General features: G+C 39.7%; 1 protein-coding gene across 3 annotated transcripts in view; it reads left to right on the plus strand.

Moving 5' to 3' along the window:
- Positions 1 to 324: 324 nt before the first annotated feature.
- The window catches only part of LOC111958911 (inactive phospholipase C-like protein 2), a 58,881-nt gene continuing 40,039 nt past the window's right edge, over positions 325 to 19,166 (plus strand). For 2 of the 3 annotated variants that reach the window (XM_070437268.1, XM_070437269.1), the window contains exons 1-2: positions 357 to 673; positions 1,279 to 1,739. In XM_070437268.1, the coding sequence (XP_070293369.1) occupies positions 1,479 to 1,739 (261 nt within the window). In that variant the 5' untranslated portion in view covers positions 357 to 673; positions 1,279 to 1,478. Of the gene's footprint in view, positions 674 to 1,278; positions 1,740 to 19,166 lie in introns of all 3 variants that reach the window. The other variant, XM_023980254.2, reaches the window with a different exon arrangement.

Raw genomic sequence — 19,166 nt, forward strand, 5'->3', positions numbered from 1 at the left:
ATGAATGGATTTCTACTGTATTTCATTTAAACGTGTCAAGGACAAAATTACATGCATAAGTATTTGTTGTGGTAGTGGGTACAGTAACATTAATACTTTCAAAAATCATACTTTAAATACATTTTAAAAAATATATATATATATATATATAAAGTATGTTTAACTCACATAATATATATTTAAAGTATGCATGAAGGTGTCTGTAATAGAATAAACGCGGGACATTAATAATTGCATTTCTATAGCTTCCAAAATTATTTTGTTTTTATTGTGTTGGGTGCGTGCCAGGACGTAGACGCGGTGGCTTCAAAACAGTGCCCTTACCAGTCATCTAGTGTAATTATAGAGAACCGGTTTTGATCGATTACCTTTTTCTATGAGAAAGGTTTGATTGAAAGAAGGTTCGTTGTCGTTACTGCCTGTTACAAGTAATTTGTTCACTTTTCGACTTTTTCTAAACGGTTAGCTCGCTAGATACATTTTATTTAGATAGCAAATGTATTGACAGTTGGGTTTAGTCGGTGACTACTTGTTAACAAGCTAGCTAAATTGCAAGTTAGCTAATGCAGCAACTGGTGGTGATGCAGGGACTGAARAGTAGTCGCGTCGTTGCAGCTGGATAGCACAGCAGAATGGAACTTTGTTCTCTTCCTACAATACTTTATCAAGCAAGGCAAGTGTGATAACACGAAATTATGTTGCCATGGGTGGCTGTAGCACAGATACATGAGGGTTAGTTAGAACATTTTTGGATGTAGTGTTAGCTTGCCAGGTTAGTTAATGTTAGCTAACTTTTGGCAAGTTTATGAAATGTGGGCTAATTTGTCAGTTAACGTAACATGACAGAGTAAGGATCTCTGACTACGTTAACTAGCTATACCTAAATTAGCTCTAGTCTAGATATACACAGCAGCTAACAAACCAGGCACGTCTATCCTTGACGATTGTAAACATGGCTAACTTGTTGACTAACGAAGCTTAGCTAGGCTGCTAACTATCGAATGCCTTAACCAGACATCATCATTTCAAATGAGACGATGTAGCGAACGCTAGCTAATGCATCCATTATGAAACATCATTTTGAAATGTTATACCGACAGCTTTGCCAATTGAAAAGTCCATTGAATGCAATTGCACTGTTTGTATGTAATTAGCTAACGTTAGTCACATAATTAGACATATTGTGTGCATGCAATTTCAGATGATAATGTCTAACATTGAACAGTTGAATCTATTGATATTCAGTGTCTCTTGTTAATGATGCGTTTTGTTTTACAGAGCACAATCCATGGAGCACGCGACATTAGGTACGAGTCAAATATGGACCGAAAGATGATACGGAACGTTTTTGTGCAGATGTTATAACGAGGTAGCTAGCTAGCAAGCCAGGACATTGGATAAATACAACAGCGTTGCAAGTGAAACACCTACATTGCAGCTTGACAGCTACGCTTGGTCTGTCTTTGCGTGGAGTGCCTATGGCGGAGTTTGGAGAGAACGACGGCTCATCTCCATCGAATACTGGGGATTTGGTGGCCTTTACCAGTGATAAAACAGACGGGAAGACGCAGTGCGAAGTATCTGTCTTCAATGGGGACTGTGGGATACCGGCAGACATGGTTGGATCAGAATCTGTCGCCGTAACGTTACCTGACAGCCCAGTGCTTGAAACAGCCAACAACTCCTCTGTCGGATTGGATTCCAAATCTGGAATACCACGCAGGAGCAGCATTATAAAGGTAAGTCATATTTGCATACGGATTTCAAAACGCGAAGAGGGATGCATGGTTGGCTAGATGGTTAGCATAGTGGATGCATCCTTAGATTTGATCTTCCACGAAGTGTACATGTTATGCACATTGGTTCAGCAACCTCGACCATACGACCACTTGCAATCCAAAAACCACTGTTCACACACACATTGACAATGCAAACGGTCAGGTGAAAGTATAGGTCTTGTCTGAATTTCATCGCAAGTGTCAATTCACCATTCAGAGCAAATTAAGTAACTTCTGTGTTGTCAGCTCATGGTAAATATCTGCGCTATTTAGCTGAATTCTGGATAGGTGACTACTAGGAGGGGATAAACCTCCATCAGATTGAATACTATTGTTTAAAAATATCCTAGGCCAAGTCCTCACTAACTCATTTATGAAATTGAAGATGGGACCTTAATATGAAGAGACAGGGAGTTAGTATGGGACAACAATGTCTAGGTTTCAGGCGTTCTTACAAAGATGTTCTGTTCTGTTGGAAAACATTGCTTGAATGCTTTGCGTAAACTGAATTTGGAGATTAAAGTGATCCGTTTGCGACATCTTTCAAACAACAATCTTGAGTGCTTGACATTTACCATATGTTGCCATTCCACATTTGGGAAAGTCGGGACCAATTCCTGTGGTTAAGAACAGTTTCCAAATTAAATTGGTGCCATTGTTGTCTGAACACATTGGTTTTGTAAGCAGTTCATCACAAGACAAGGCTTTTCCTCATTAAGACTTCTCAGCTTTGTATTCCGTTGTCTTCATTACGATAGTGTTGTCAGTTGTCTAATATAGAGGCCAACAGATGGCCTCATGAAGGAAATGATGCATTCACCCATTTCCTCATTGACTGTGTTGCAAGGTTGTTCGTTTGACTTGTTTTCCCTGAAAGTCAAGGCTACAAACCCCTAAATAGGCCTACAAATTGCATTCAAGTGTAGCCTAGGTCTTGCAGACTGAGACTATCACATTGCTAAACTCACAGCATTTTTGTATTTAGCTTATTGCTGCTCATTAGGCAGGTTTCCATTGACCCAGGTTTATTCAATAAAAGCAATGTCGCAAAAAAAACATTGCGAAGTGTAATAGAAACAGCAGCTATTGAAGAAATGTTCTAAAGATCGACAACATATTTTTTATCCATTGAATGTGTGGATTTGTCTTTTGTCAAACTTTCTTTATTGTGAGGAATTATGATGAAAACAGTTTTTCAGAATAAATGATTATTGCCGAATAATTTAAGGTACTCTGGGCACGTGATGTCACGCATAACTATAAAGCTCCACTACACATTTTAATTCTAAAAGTCTACTGCTTGCAAAAATACAAATGTTTATTTGCAGAACAAGGATTGTCTTGACTTTCAAGAATGCCTGAATTGTTTCGCCTTGCTTTTCTGGTTGGCTGGATGCAAGTTTCACAACCCAATTATTTCAGCTCTACAGGAGTGCAAGCTGCACAATGGCACAGACCATGGCGATACGTTGGCACATGAGAATTATTGGAATATGGCAAATATGAGTAAATTCTTCCATTCTATACACGCTGGCCTTTGCGGGCTACCTGAGACATGAAACATACTGTAGGTGGGAAGGCATACAAACTGTCACATTTATTAACGCGTAATTTCCCTAAATGGATTATGGAAACAGTTGAACCACTTTCATTTTTTTTTATTCGGCACTCAAGGTTTTTGCAAATGTTTACATTTTTTGGGGGCAGGGGGTTGACATCATTACGGCCTGCTGTTTTTCTCACAAGACAGTTCAGTAGAAACAAAGGCAGTTGTTGCAATTTCTATGCAAACTTTCTAAATGTCAACAACAATAAAATCACTGGACAAGTTAATGGAAACAGCTTATTTAGGTCTATCCCTTATTTCTATGCATCTTTTGATTTTAAGCTGACTGTGGCAGTTTTACCCATTCCAGTGTTTTACTTTTTTACTTGCTATATTGTATTTACTTTGCCAGCATGGCCTTTTTTTTGCCCTCACCTCACTTGCTCACATTGTATATAGACTTATTTTTCTACTGTATTATTGACTGTATGTTTGTTTTACTCCATGTGTAACTCTGTGTTGTTGTATGTGTCGAACTGCTTTGCTTTATCTTGGCCAGGTCGCAATTGTAAATGAGAACTTGTTCTCAACTTGCCTACCCGGTTAAATAAAGGTGAAATAAATAAATGGCTTACACTCTAGTGGCTTACACTCTAATGTGACACCAACTCCAGTCCTTTGTGGCCTGATTGGTGTCACATTTTTGCCCCAGCTAACACAACTGACTCCAATAATCAATGAATGATCTTTTAGTTTAGACTGCAATTAGTTTAATCAGATGTGTTTGCTAGGGATTGGGGGGGGAGTGAGACAACCACTTTGGCCCCTGAGGACTGGAGTTGCCCGTCCCTGCTCTAGCCTTCTTATCATATCTGCAAGTCAACTGTGTAGCCTTATMAATGGATAGTCCCCACTGTGACTGCAGTTGCATCAATATCTTTTGATCAGCTAATTTCTGGACCTACTGTAGATGAGGCTCGTACTTGTTATTGTCCAAAATCTCAATCAACTATGTTATTCATTGTGAGCCTTTTCATTGTGGTATTGTTAATTTGCCAGCAATGAACATGGTTCTTTCCAGTTAAGCTCTTTTTCAAGCCATGTTTTGTGGGCAGCACTTTCTTGGCACATTTAACCTGTCTCACTTCCCAGCTGTGAAGAAKTATTTATTTCATCTGATGTCCACTCCTGTGACTCAAGGTTAAAAAAAACGACAAACTAATAGTTAAATTATGTCTATTGAAAGGTATTGGAGAGCAGAGGATTCTGTATTTACCCCCCCAAAATTTGCTGCATATACTTTCACTCACCAAGCTCTTGGTTGGTCCAGGATGTTCACATTTGGGATACCTTCTGTGTCGACAAACCTATCATTGCTATTGAACTTTGCTAAGCTTAATGCTGTCACGTTCTAACCTTAGTTCCTTTTTTATGTCTTTGTGTTAGGTTGGTCAGGGCGTGAGTTGGGGTGGGTAGTCTATGTTCTTTTTTCTATGTTATTGTATTTCTGTGTTTGGCCTGGCATACTTAGGTACCCTGTTTTCCCCATTTTGGTTGTGGGTGTTTATTTTCTGTTTAGTGTCTGTTCACCTTGCAGAACTGTTTTTGTGGTATCCAATTGTTACTAATTACTATCTTGTCTCATCGCTACAACTCCCGTACGAAAGCCATGCGTCCTCCGAAACACAACCCAACCAAGCTGCACTGCTTCTTAACACAGCGTGCCTCCAACCCGGAAGCCAGCCGCACCAATGTGTCGGAGGAAACACCGTTCCCCTGGCTACCTTGGTTAGCGCGCACTGTGCCCGGCCCGCCACAGGAGTCGCTGGTGCGCGATGAGACAAGGATATCCCTACCGGCCAAACCCTCCCTAACCCGGACGACGCTAGGCCAATTGTGCGTCGCCCCACGGACCTCCCGGTCGCGGCCGGCTGCGACAGAGCCTGGGCGCGAACCCAGAGTCTCTGGTGGCACAGCTAGCGCTGCGATGCAGTGCCCTAGACCACTGCGCCACCCGGGAGGCCTTTAATATGCCACACCTGTCAGGTGAATTGATTATCTTGGCAAAGGAGAAATGCTCACTAACAGGGATGTAAATAAATGTGTGCACAATTTGCGCTAAATAATATTTTTGTGTGTATGGAACATTTCTGGGATCATTTCAGCTCATGAAACATGGGACCAAAACTTTACATGTTGCGTTTATTTTTTGTTCAGTGTATAATTAATTGTGCACAGCCTTCAAGATTGAATTTATATGAATGATTTAAAAGCACTTCCAATGAGAAGACTGGCACTTTCACTTTGTCCACACTCATAACATGAACACTGATTTTCAACTGTATTATGGAGCGCAAATCCCCATTGGCACACGTCGAAAGTTTTCCTTCATTTTTTAACCTTTGAAATCAACATTGTTTTTACATTTACTCCACCAATTTTCAGAGAGCAGCTTTCTGTGGAACGGGTAAGATATTTGTTTACATGTTTGATTGGTCAGATAAGTGCAGGCTTGTGGTAATGGCTGGAGTGGAATGGTATCAAATACATCAAACGCATGGTTTCCATGTGTTTGATATTCCATTTGCTTCGTTCCGGCCATTATTATGCCTCCTGTGATGTGGGGATGGAGGGGACATGAAGTGAATCGGAATGTGTTTAGGATATTACATGAATTATTACATGAATTATTACAGAATGATGCACTAGAAATGTGTAATTTTTCTGGAACAAAGAAAAACAACTTGTTCTTAAGATTTGAAAATAATGGTTCTGTTCTGGAACACTAGATATCACTTTTGTTTCCGTTCCTAAAAATGGTTTGTTCTTTTTTTATGTTCTTTGAAAATGGTTCCAACCCCTGAGTAATATAATAAGCTATTTACCTACTAAAGCAGAATTGTTTTTCTGCAGTGATGAGAGGATGTGGTCGGCAGTGGTGGAAGAAGTACCAAATTGTCATACTTGAGTAAAAGTAAAGATATCTCTAAAGAAAACTACTCAAGTGAAAGTCCCGCAATTAAAATACTGCTTGAGTAAAAGTCTCTAAAAGTATTTGGTTTGAAATATACTTAAGTATCAAAAGTAAATGTAATTGCTGAAATATACTTAGTAAGTCATTTCAAATTCCCTATTTTAGCAAACCAGACAGCACAATTGGCWTTAAAAAAACACACATTTATTTAAGGATAGCCAGGAGCATACTCCAACACTGAGTCTGCCAGATCAGAGGCAATGGGGAGGACCAGGGATGTTCTCTTGATAAGTGCATGAATTTGACAATTTTCCTGTCCTGCTAGCCATTCAATTTACTTTTGGGTGTCGGAAGACATGTATAGAGTAAAAAGTACATTATTTTCTTTAGGAATGTAGTGAAGTAAAAGTAAAAAGTCTTCAAAAATATAAATAGTGAAGTACAGATAACCCCCCAAAAAACTTGTGGTTGGGACTTAAAATAACACTTTCTCATATTAACACACACACACACACACACAGTGGGCTGAAACTTGGCTTCCAAAGTTGTGGTATTGCTGAGTGGGAGATAGGCCTAGCTTGGGTCAGGTCACAGTATGTGCTCAAAATATAATCAAAAGTAGACTCGCACAATTTAAACCACTGTGTATCATACTGCTAGAGGTGTAAAAATCCAGATTTTTATTTATTTAACTAGTCAAGTCCGTTAACAACAAATTCTTATTTACAATGACGGCCTACACATTATGTGAATGATAATGTAGCATTGGCCTAACAGTTTTTAAAATTCTGTTAAGTTTTGACCAACCACTGGAAATGACTGATTTTTGATTGAACCTGTGGCTAAATTATTTTTTCACAGAGTTCCCTTTAACATGGTCCCTCCATTGTTTGATGGCTATCAATTATCTTCTGTATCTTGTTGCCAAAACCACAGCTCAGAGCATGTCCCTGATTTTAGTGATCGTCCAAGAAAAATGTAGGCCTAGGATTTTTCCAGCTGTCCACTGCAAATAAATCGATTTTCTGATCTGGTCCAGGCAGAACAGGAGTAGCAATACGTTCTCTTTCAATTCAGATGCTCCATATTTCAAGGGGAGCCTTATACTTCTACTTAGTTAGCTTAGGAATCCCTTGCAGCAATTTTTTTTCTTCCCTTTTCTCAAGACCAGGGTTATTTGTCGATATTGAGTAGTTTACATGACACCAGCCTACACCAGTTTATGATGCCTGACCTTTCTTGCATCCTAGRGCTAACCAAACCCTGTTGAATGTGAAATGTCACTGGTCTCATAGACTAGATATAACATGGTAAGTGTAAATCCATCCTGGACACTGAAATTTGAATGATATGTTACGTTTGCTATGGTTACATTAGATGGAAGATTACTTGAGGCAAAAACAAAAGGAGGGTTTGTATGGTCGGGGTGGGTGTATAACGTGAATGTCTTGCAACGCAAAGGTTGTGTGTTCGAATCTCATGGACATGTTTAGCATTTTAGCAAAATGTGCTATTTTGCAACTACTTTTTAGCTACTTTGCAACTACTTAGCATGTTAGTGAACCCTTCTTCAAACCTTAACCCTCTTAGCTAACCCTAACCTAACTCCTAACCTTGACCCCTAACATCTAGCAACCCAAAGGTTGTGTGTGAATCTCAAGGACAATTTTTGCTAATTAACAGCGTTGTTACTTCTTAGCATGTTATCTAACCCTTTCCCTAACCTTAACCCTTTTAGCTAACCCTGCCCTAACCTTGACTCCTAACTCTAGCCCCTAGCCACTTAACTAACGTTAGCCACAACAAATTTGTAACATATCATACYAAATGGATGATGGACATACACCAAATAATACATATTATTCAAAAACATAAAATATCATCATACCGTCCAATTAAAAAATAAAATAAAAATACCGTGGTATGATATTTTGGCCATATCACTCAGTCCTACTTGACTGCATCAAATCAATGTAGAGAAGATTGCTCAGTTAGCCAGCTAGCTATCTAGGTAATTGAGGCTACAATATGCTGCGCTCCCTGTCCTTGTAAACAATTAACATGGCATGGCCTGTTTGCAAGGAACTTGAAACATTGTCAACTATTAGCTTGGTCCGGCCCAAAGCTCCTGCTAGCGAACTAGTAACATTGCATAAAATATTCTGGGCTCTCAGTTTCCTGTGCCAGTGAGCGCTGGAGAGACACAACTGTAGGATATTTGCGGGATAAGAAGTAATCAGGTAGGCCTATTTTATGATATTTCCACCGGATCAGGGCATGACATTTTTTCCCCCTTTCTGAATGTTTATCTAAAGGGATAGAGCTGGAAAGATTTTTCAAATAGGCTACATTGAGGAACTATTGTCATTCTCAATGGATGTAAAAACAGACTTCGTTTACTTGCCGTTTGAGGCYAAGAAAAAATTACTTTGAGAAATAGTATTAGATCCCCAAAGGGGCACATTTATAGGCCTGCATTTGCGTGCAAGCCAGGTAGCCTATAGGCTTACTTCTATGCGTAATCAGGTGTGTGTCCTTAGTCAAGATTGACAGGAGCGCTACAGTACAAACAAAAGACAATGAATAAATTGACAACTTGTAAATGGAATGAAATAAATCAGTGTAGCCTAGGTTGTGTGCTCTGCAAACAATGTGTCCACTCCTACAAGGATGATGGTAAGACTGTAGTAATAATATATTGAATGCATTAACAGAAATTACCTTAACCAAACAAACATTGTAGATTAGAAATAGTGGGAATTAATGGTAAATGTATAACTGGTGATACTGGTGTGCCATRCCTATGGCCTCTGCAATGGATTAGTCCACTCAGACAGACGTGAATCAGACTGGTGTCTCATGTGCCATACATATTTTTACAAATATTTTCCACTGCTCGACTAAAAATAAATATTGGTCGACCAACAGCCTATCGACCAAACAATCGACCAGTCGACTTAATGGGMTCAGCCCTAAAAGGTATGAAGTGAACATGGAGCAAATGGATTGTGGGAGCAATGCGTCATTAATCCTATAATTACTTATCATTGTTGAAGGCTATATTATGATGGCTATTTCAGTTATCGGCCATCGGATGCAGGTAGGCATACTTAATTGTCACACATGCATTGTGCATCTTATTTTTTTGTAATTAATATTTCACCATGCTATATCAATGGCTGCAAGAATGTTAGGAACTAAGCACTGCGGCAATATTTTGCCTCTGTTAAAATGAAAGAAGCTAGGCCTAGTATGCTGCGCAACATTTGCTGTCAGTGAAAAGCCGGAAACTATGTGTTGGCAAATAGAAAGTTCGAAAGCCAACCCATTTTCATGCCAAGCTACTTGGTCATAGGTCTGTCTTTCATCAGAGGAGCAGTAGTACGTTTTTAGGGAAGACCGCAGTAGTGGTGCATGGGTATAATCACTGGGGAAGCCAGAAAAAAAGCAATATTACAACCTACAGTTGAAGTCGGAAGTTTACATACACTTAGGTTGGAGTCATTAAAACTCGTTTTTCAACCATTCCACAAATTTCTTGTTAACAAACTATAGTTTTTGCAAGTCGGTTAGGACATCTACTTCATGCATGACACAAGTCATTTTTCCAACAATTGTTTACAGACAGATTATTTCACTTATAATTCACTGTATCACAAATCCAGTGGGTCAGAAGTTTACATACGCTAAGTTGACTGTGCCTTTAAACAGCTTGGAAAATTCCAGTAAATGATATTATGGCTTTAGAAGCTTCTGATAGGCTAATTGGCATCATTTGAGTCAATWGGAGGTGTACCTGTGGATGTATCAAGGCCTACCTTCATACTCAGTGCCTCTTTGCTTGACATCGTGGGAAAATCAAAAGAAATCTAAATTGTAAGACCTCTACAAGTCTGATTCAACCTTGGGAGCAATTTCCAAATGCCTGAAGGTACCATGTTTATCTATACAAACAATAGTACGCAAGTATGAGCACCATGGGACCACACAGCCGTCATACCACTCAGGAAGGAGATGCGTTCTGTCTCCTAGAGATGAACGTACTTTGGTGCGAAAAGTGCAAATCAATCCCAGAACAACAGCAAAGGACCTTGTGAAGATGCTGGAGGAAACGGGTACAAAAGTATCTATATCCACAGTAAAACGAGTCCTATGCCGACATAACCTGAAAGGTCGCTCAGTAAGGAAGAAGCCACTGCTCCAAAACCTCCATGAAAAAGCCAGACTACGGTTTGCAACTGCACATGGGGACAAAGATCGTACTTTTTGGAGAAATATCCTCTGGTCTAATGTGAACTAAATTAGAACTGGTTGGCCATAATGACCATCGTATGTTGGAGGAAAAAGGGGGAGGCTTGTAAGCTGAAGACACCATCCCAACCGTGAAGCACGGGGGTTGCAGCGTCATGTTGTGGGGGTGCTTTGCTGCAGGAGGGACTGGTGCACTTCACAAAATAGATTGCAGCATGAGGCAGGAAAAGTATGTGGATATTTGAAGCAACATCTCAAGACATGGGTCAGGAAGTTAAAGCTTGGTCGCAAATGGGTCTTCCAAATGGACAATGACCCGACGCATACTTCCCAAAGCTGTGGCAAAATGGCTTAAGAACACAAGTCAAGGTATTTGAGTGGCATCACTTTGATCACATTGATGCTGCCACCCCGTGCTTCATGGTTGGGGTGGTGTTCTTCAGCTTGCAAGCTTCCCACTTACATAACGATGGTCATTAGGGCAAACAGTTCATCTCTAGGAGACAGAATGCGTCTCCTTCCTGAGCGGTATGACGGCTGCATGGTCCATGGTGTTTATACTTGCGTACTATTGTTTATACAGATGAACGTGGTACCCTCAGGCATTTGGAAATTGCTCCAAGGATGAACCAGACTTGTAGAGGTCTACAATTATTTATTTTGGTCTTGGCTGATTTATTTTATTTTACCATGATGTCAAGCAAAGAGGCACTGAGTTTGAAGGTAGGCTTGAAATACATCCACAGGTACACCTCCAATTGACTCAAATGATGTCAATTAGCCTATCAGATGCTTCTAAAGCCATAATATAATTTTCTGGAATTTCTAGCTGTTTAAAGGCACAGTCAACTTAGTGTATGTAAACTTCTGACCACTGGAATTGTGATACAGTGAACTATAAGTGAAATAATCTGTCTGTAAACAATTGCTATATATATACAGTGGGGAGAACAAGTATTTGATACACTGCCGATTTTGCAGGTTTTCCTACTTACAAAGCATGTAGAGGTCTGTCATTTTTATCATAGGTACACTTCAACTGTGAGAGACGGAATCTAAAAAAATCCAGAAAATCACATTGTATGATTTTTAAGTAATTAATTTGCATTTTATTGCTGACATAAGTATTTGATCACCTACCAACCAGTAAGAATTCGGCTCTCACAGACCTGTTAGTTTTTCTTTAAGAAGCCCTCCTGTTCTCCACTCATTACCTGTATTAACTGCACCTGTTTGAACTCGTTACCTGTATAAAAGACACCTGTCCACACACTCAATCAAACAGACTCCAACCTCTCCACAATGGCCAAGACCAGAGAGCTGTGTAAGGACATTAGGGATAAATTGTAGACCTGTACAAGGCTGGGATGGGCTAACAGGACAATAGGCAAGCAGCTTGGTGAGAAGGCAACAACTGTTGGCACAATTATTAGAAAATGGAAGAAGTTCAAGATGACGGTCAATCACCCTCGGTCTGGGGTCCATGCAAGATCTCACCTCGTGGGGCATCATGATGAATGAGGAATGTGAGGGATCAGCCCAGAACTACACGGCAGGACCTGGTCAATGACCTGAAGAGAGCTGGGACCACAGTCTCAAAGAAAACCATTAGTAACACTACGCCGTCATGTGGATTAAAATCCTGCAGCGCACGCAAGGTCCCCCTGCTCAAGCAGCGCATGTCCAGGCCCGTCTGAAGTTTGCCAATGACCATCTGGATGATCCAGAGGAGGAATGGGAGAAGGCATGTGGTCTGATGAGACAAATAAGAGCTTTTTGCTCTAAACTCCACTCGGCCGTGTTTGGAGGAATAGAAGGATGAGTACAACCCCAAGAACACCATCCCAACGTGAAGCATGGAGGTGGAAACATCATTCTTTGGGGATGCTTTTCTGCAAAGGGGACAGGACGATGCACCGTATTGAGGGGAGGATGGATGGGGCCATGTATCGCGAGATCTTGACCAACAACCTCCTTCCCTCAGTAAGAGCATTGAAGATGGGTCGTGCCTGGGTCTTCCGCATGACAACGACCCGAAAACACAGCCAGGGCAACTAAGGAGTGGCTCCGTAAGAAGCATCTCAAGGTCCTGGAGTGGCCTAGCCAGTCTCCAGACCTGAACCCAATAGAAATCTTTGGAGGGAGCCGAAAGTCCGTATTGCCCAGCGACAGCCCGAAACCTGAAGGATCTGGAGAAGGTCTGTATGGAGGAGTGGGCCAAAATCCCTGCTGCAGTGTGTGCAAACCTGGTCAAGAACTACAGGAAACGTATGATCTCTGTAATTGCAAACTAAGGTTTCTGTACCAAATATTCAGTTCTGCTTTTCTGATGTATCAAATACTTATGTCATGCAATAAAATGCAAATTAATTAATTAAAAATCATACAATGTGATTTTCTGGATTTTTGTTTTAGATTCCTTCTCTCACAGTTGAAGTGTACCTATGATAAAAATTACAGACCTTCTACATGCTTTGTAAGTAGGAAAACCTGCAAGATTGTCAGTGTATCAAATACTTGTTCTCCCCACTGTATATATATATATATATAAAATAAATCGGAGATTTAATCGGTATCGGTTTTTTGGTCTCCAGTAATCGGTACCGGCGTGTGAAATCATAATCACAAAAATAAATTGTATATATACAATTTATTTTTAAATATATTTACCTTTTTAATATATATTTTTTTTTTTTAGTAAAGAAGAAAATATATAATATTTGAAGAAAAATATATATATTTTTTAATTATTTATTTGTAATAATGACAATTACAACAATACTGAATGAACACTTTTATTTTAACTTTTAATATAATACATCAATAAAATCAATTTAGCCTCAAATAAATAATGAAACATGTTCAATTTGGTTTAAATAAAGCAAAAACAGTGTTGGAGAAGAAAGTAAAAGTGCAATATGTTCCTTGTAAAAAAAGCTAACGTTTAAGTTTCTTGCTCAGAACATGAGAACATATAAAAGCTGGTGGTTCCTTTTTACATGAGTCTTCAATATTCCCAGGTAAGAAGTTTTAGGTTGAGGTTATTATAGGAATTATAGGACTTTTCTCTATACCATTTGTATTTCATATACCTTTGACTATGGATGTCTTATAGGCACTTTAGTATTGCCAGTGTAACAGTATAGCTTCCGTCCCTCTCCTCGCCCCTACCTGGGCTCGAACCAGGAACACATCGAAAACAGCCACCCTCGAAGCGTCGTTACCCATCGCTCCACAAAAGCCGCGGCCCCTCTGCAAGGGGAACACCTACTCCAAGTCTCAGAGCGAGTGACGTTTGAAACGCTATTAGCGCGCACCCCGCTAACTAGCTAGCCATTTCACATCGGTTACACCAGCCTAATCTCGGGAGTTGATAGGGTTGCTAGTCATAAAGTCATAAACAGCGCAATGCTTGAAGCATTGCGAAGAGCTGCTGGCAAACGCATGAAAGTGCTTTTTGAATGATTGCTTACGAGCCTGCTGCTGCCTACCACCGCTCAGTCAGACTGCTATATCAAATCATAGACTTAATTATAACATAACACACAGAAATACGAGCCTTAGGTCATTAATATGGTCAATTCCGGAAACTATAATTTCGAAAATAAAACGTTTATTCTTTCAGTGAAATACGGAACCGTTCCGTGTTTAATCTAACGGGTGGTATCCATAAGTCTAAATATTCCTGTTACATTGCACAACCTTCAATGTTATGTCATAATTACGTAAAATTCTGGCAAATTAGTTCGCAACGAGCCAGGTGGCCCAAACTGTTGCATATACCCTGACTCTACGTGCAATGAACGCAAGAGAAGTGACACAATTTCCCTAGTTTAATATTGCCTGCTAACATTAATTTKTTTTAACAAAATATGCAGGTTAAAAAAAWATATACTTCTGTGTATTGATTTTAAGAAAGGCATTGATGTTTATGGTTAGGTACATTCGTGCAACGATTATGCTTTTTTTCGCAAATGCGCTTTTGTTAAATCATCCCCCGTTTGGCGAAGTTGGCTGTCTTTGTTAGGAAGAAATAGTCTTCACAGTTCGCAACGAGCCAGGCGGACCAAACTGCTGCACATACCCTGACTCTTTTGCACAGAACGCAAGAGAAGTGACACAATTTCCCTAGTTAAAAGAAATTAATGTTAGCAGGCAATATTAACTAAATATGCAGGTTTAAAAATATATACTTGTGTATTGATTTTAACCTCTCTTGGGTATGTGGGACGTTAGCGTTCCACCTCTTCAACAGCCAGTGAAACTGCTGGGCGCCGAATTCAAATACAGAAATACTCATTATAAAAATTCAGAAAACAAAACATATTTTACATAGGTTTAAAGATGAATGTCTTGTGAATCCAACCACGGTGTCAGATTTGAAAAATGCCTTACGGCGAAAGCATACCTTACGATTATTTGAGAACATAGCCCACTAGACAATTTATTACAAACAGTAACCAGTCAAGTAGAACAGTCAGTCAGAAATAAAGATAAAATGAATCCCTTACCTTTGATGATCTTCATATGGTTGACTCAGCAGACATTAATTTACTCAATAAATGTTTCGTTTGTTCGATAAAGTCTATTTATATACAAAAACCTCCGTTTTGTAAGCGCGTTTTCTTCAGTAAACCACAGGCTCAAACGCAGTCAAAACAGGAAGACAAAAAAATCCAAATTGTATCCGTAAAGTTCATAGAAACATGTCAGACGATGTTTATATTCAATCCTCAGGTTGTTTTTAGCCTAAATAATCGATAATATTTCAACCGGACAATAACGTCGTCAATTTAAAAGGTAAACAAGAATTGCTCTCTCTCTCTGTCGAGCGCATGAAAAAGCTCTGCGACACTTTAGCGTCCAGTCATTCCGAATGCTCTTATTCCCTCATTCTTTCAGAATACAAGCCTGAAACTATTTCTAAAGACTGTTGACATCTAGTGGAAGGCATAGAAACTGCAGCTTGAGTCCTAAGTCAATGGATACTGTTATGGCATTGAATAGAAAACTACAAAACCAAAAAAGAAAATCCATTCAGGAAGTATTTTTCTCAGGTTTTCGCCTGCCAAATCAGTTCTGTTATACTCACAGACACTATTTGAACAGTTTTGGAAACTTTAGAGTGTTTTCTGTTCATATCTACCAGTTCTATGCATATCATATCTTCTGGGCCCGAGAAGCAGGCAGTTTAAATTGGGCATGCATTTAATCCAATATTCCGAATGCTGCCCCCTACCCTAGTGAAGTTAAGAAAGGCGTTGATGTTTATGGTTATGTACATTGATGCAACGACAGTGCTTTTTTCACGAATGCGCTTGTTAAATCACCCGCTTGGCGAAGTAGGCTATGATTTCAATGATAAATTAACAGGCACRGCATCGATTATATGCAATGCAGGACAAGCTAGATAAACTAGTAATATCATCAACCAAGTGTAGTTAACTAGTGATAATGTTAAGATTGATTGTTTTTTATAAGATACGTTTAATGCTAGCTAGCACCTTACCGTGGCTCCTTGCTGCACTCGCATAACAGGTAGTCAGCCTGCCACGCAGTCTCCTCGTGGAGTGCAATGTAATCGGCCATGATCGGTGTCCAAAAATGCAGATTACCGATTGTTATGACAACTTGAAATCGYCCCTAATTAATCGTCCATTCCGATTAATCGGTCGATCTCTAATCCAGATGCTGCACTTGATGAATTTATGAATTTGCTTCTTCCAATTATTGATAAACATGCACCTGTTAAACTGACTGTTAGAACTGTTTAGGGTCCATGGATTGATGAGGAGTTGAACGAGATGGGGCAAAAGGGTTGGCTAATAAGTCTGGCTGTATATCTGACTGGCTTACTTAATGCAAATTGAGAAATGTTGGGACTAATCTCAACAAAAATAACAAACTTTATTATGAAGCCAAGATCAATGATATAAAGAATGATGGAAATTAAACTGGTGTGGCTGTTGAACAAGTTGAGGAGACTAAATTACTTGGCGTTACCTTAGATTGTAAACTGTCATGGTCAAAACATATAGATTCAATGGTTGCAGAGATGGGGAGAGGTCTAGCCGTAACAAAGGGATGCTCTGCTTTTTTGACGCCACACTCCAAAAAGCAAGTTCTGCAAGCTTTAGTTTTATCTAATCTTGATTATTGTCCAGTCGTGTGGTCCAGTGCGGCAAGGAAAGACCTAGTTAAGCTGCAGCTGGCCCAGAACAGAGCGGCACGTTTTTTTTCGTAGTCCCAAAATCCAGAACAAATTCAAGTACGTACAGTATTATCCAGAACAAATTCAAGTACGTACAGTATTGCATGGAACTTCCTTCCATCTCATATTGCTCAAATAAACGGCAAACCTGGTTTCAAAAAACAGATAAAGCAACACCTTGCGGCACAACGCCTCTCCCCTATTAGACCTAGATAGCTTGTGTATGCATTGATATGTAGGCTACGTGTGCCTTTTTAAAAATGTATGTAGTTCTGTTCTTGTCTAATGATGTTCTGTATTATGTCATTCTGTATTGTGTTTTGTGTGGACCCCAGGAACTGTAGCTGCTGCTTTTGCAACAGCTAATGGGGATCCTAATAAAATACCAGAAGTCCAAATCCGTATTTCCATGGCTAATTTAGGAAAGGGACAATTTTAGCTAGCTTGCCACCGGAGGACAACACAACAAGATGCAACAATTCAAGTTGTTTCTGTCAATGACGTTTGCTCTCAATGCGATTTGATAGGAGTGACGCCAAACCCAAACTGGCTTCCATTGACACTTTTTTAAATGTTTTTTTTTTAAACTTTTTTTTTGGGTGCGCCAGGACCATTCACAGTTGAGCTCACACTGATTGGCTATTATTTTATACAATTTTTTTTATCAAGAGAGGCCAAATACTTGCTGGCTTCCCTTGCATTCAATGCTACGGGCTGCAACAATGTCATACGCTTTCAGTCAAGACCGCATCAGATAGATGGCCTACAGAGACAGAGGGGTGCTGTTTCGCTCGCTTGGATGCTTTCTAAGGTGAGATACATTCATCCTCCTGTGATTTTAAGGAAAATTATGAAACACAGAGATGAAAGATTATAAATTATTTTCTGTTTTCTTTCTTGGTAATTATTTTGGGGAAGTCTGGTTACCCTTCGCACCCACGAATAAACACCACTGGAAGACTGTCCATCCCCCATGTACCAACTTCCCTTGTGAAAATTGTAATGTCAGGCTTACTGCCATTTTTTTCTTGTGTCTCAGCACCAGTTTAACCACACCAGGATTACACTGGCATTTTACCCAACCACATGCTGTTATCCACCATGAGGACTTATGGCATTACCTTTTCAGTTAAAATATTGCGTACCAAGTCCACTGTTTGAGTGTTTCTTAATTTACCAAAATGCCATGCTCTGGTTGGGATCCAACGGCATCAGCCAACTCTGTATTTTTTTTGTCGTTGATTAAAGATCTTCTGTCACCATTCCTGGTCTGGGTGCTGTCTCAAGTTTCTCACTGTGTGCTGTATTTGTTTCAGACGACTCGCTACACTCTACCAAGCCTGCAGTATAATTTATTCATTCATCCACTAAGATGTCACTCATTTACAGGGCTGGGGACTTGACGGAGAGCTACCGGCTATAACCTGTTATTTCAGTGGGACCACAGATGACTTGGCAGTACTCAAGTGGCTTTACCAGGGTAAAGTTTGTAGCAGACCACCATTAATTGAAGGGAAGTGCATAAGAGCGTGATAACACAGGTATACACATTTCTGACACCTTCAATTATTAACAGATCTTAGCACCTGTTCACTTTAAACCCAAGTCCGTTTGAATTGRGTAGTGGTAGGGAATAGMCAACTAGATTCAGCTGCGGTCTGATTTTTGTCTGAGCGGATGTTATGCGGTCCGGAAGAGAATTTATAATTATTTGTACATTGCAAAATGTACAAAAAGTAAGCCCAAAAATATATTATATTTCAAAATAATAATTTTGTAAATATTTTATATTGACATGATCACATCTCTCTCTTTATATGTGGAAATGTTTACTGTATTCCTGGTGATTTTTAGTATTTTTTTTGCCGAAAAACTGAAATCCTTGATATTAGTCTTGTTTTTGTTTTATCTTGGAGGGGGGGAAATAATTCACAGGCCGGTTTTGACCCACGGGACGCCTGTTACTGACCCCTGCCATACATCTTCAAGAGTTGGCCCAGGATATGACATAACTATTCGATAGCATACATTTTGCTCAGTCTGCAGTCACCGACTGCAATGTAGGCTAGTCGATCTCAAACAGCCGGGATCTTTTGATCTGTGATTGAARGCTAGAAAGGCAGTCACTGTCAAGACGCATTGGCATTGTACTCTACAACTTTAGTACAATTATTGAGCTCACAAGATTTCTCTTCTCACATCCTAATTTGTTCATGATTGGCATATGGATTTCTTTGACCTGACAACATTTCCTCTGCCCCAGCACCGTCCTCTTCTCCTGTTGGATCTTGGGGTTCTTCCAGCTATGCAGCCAATAAATCGGCAAAACCGTAATCACACTAAAGTTTATGCAGGATTTGGGCATCTTGATACCCTTGGCAAAAACTAAGCAGTAGGGCCTAATTT

The sequence above is a fragment of the Salvelinus sp. IW2-2015 genome, linkage group LG35 (assembly GCF_002910315.2).
Source record: "Salvelinus sp. IW2-2015 linkage group LG35, ASM291031v2, whole genome shotgun sequence".
Taxonomy (NCBI): domain Eukaryota; kingdom Metazoa; phylum Chordata; class Actinopteri; order Salmoniformes; family Salmonidae; genus Salvelinus; species Salvelinus sp. IW2-2015.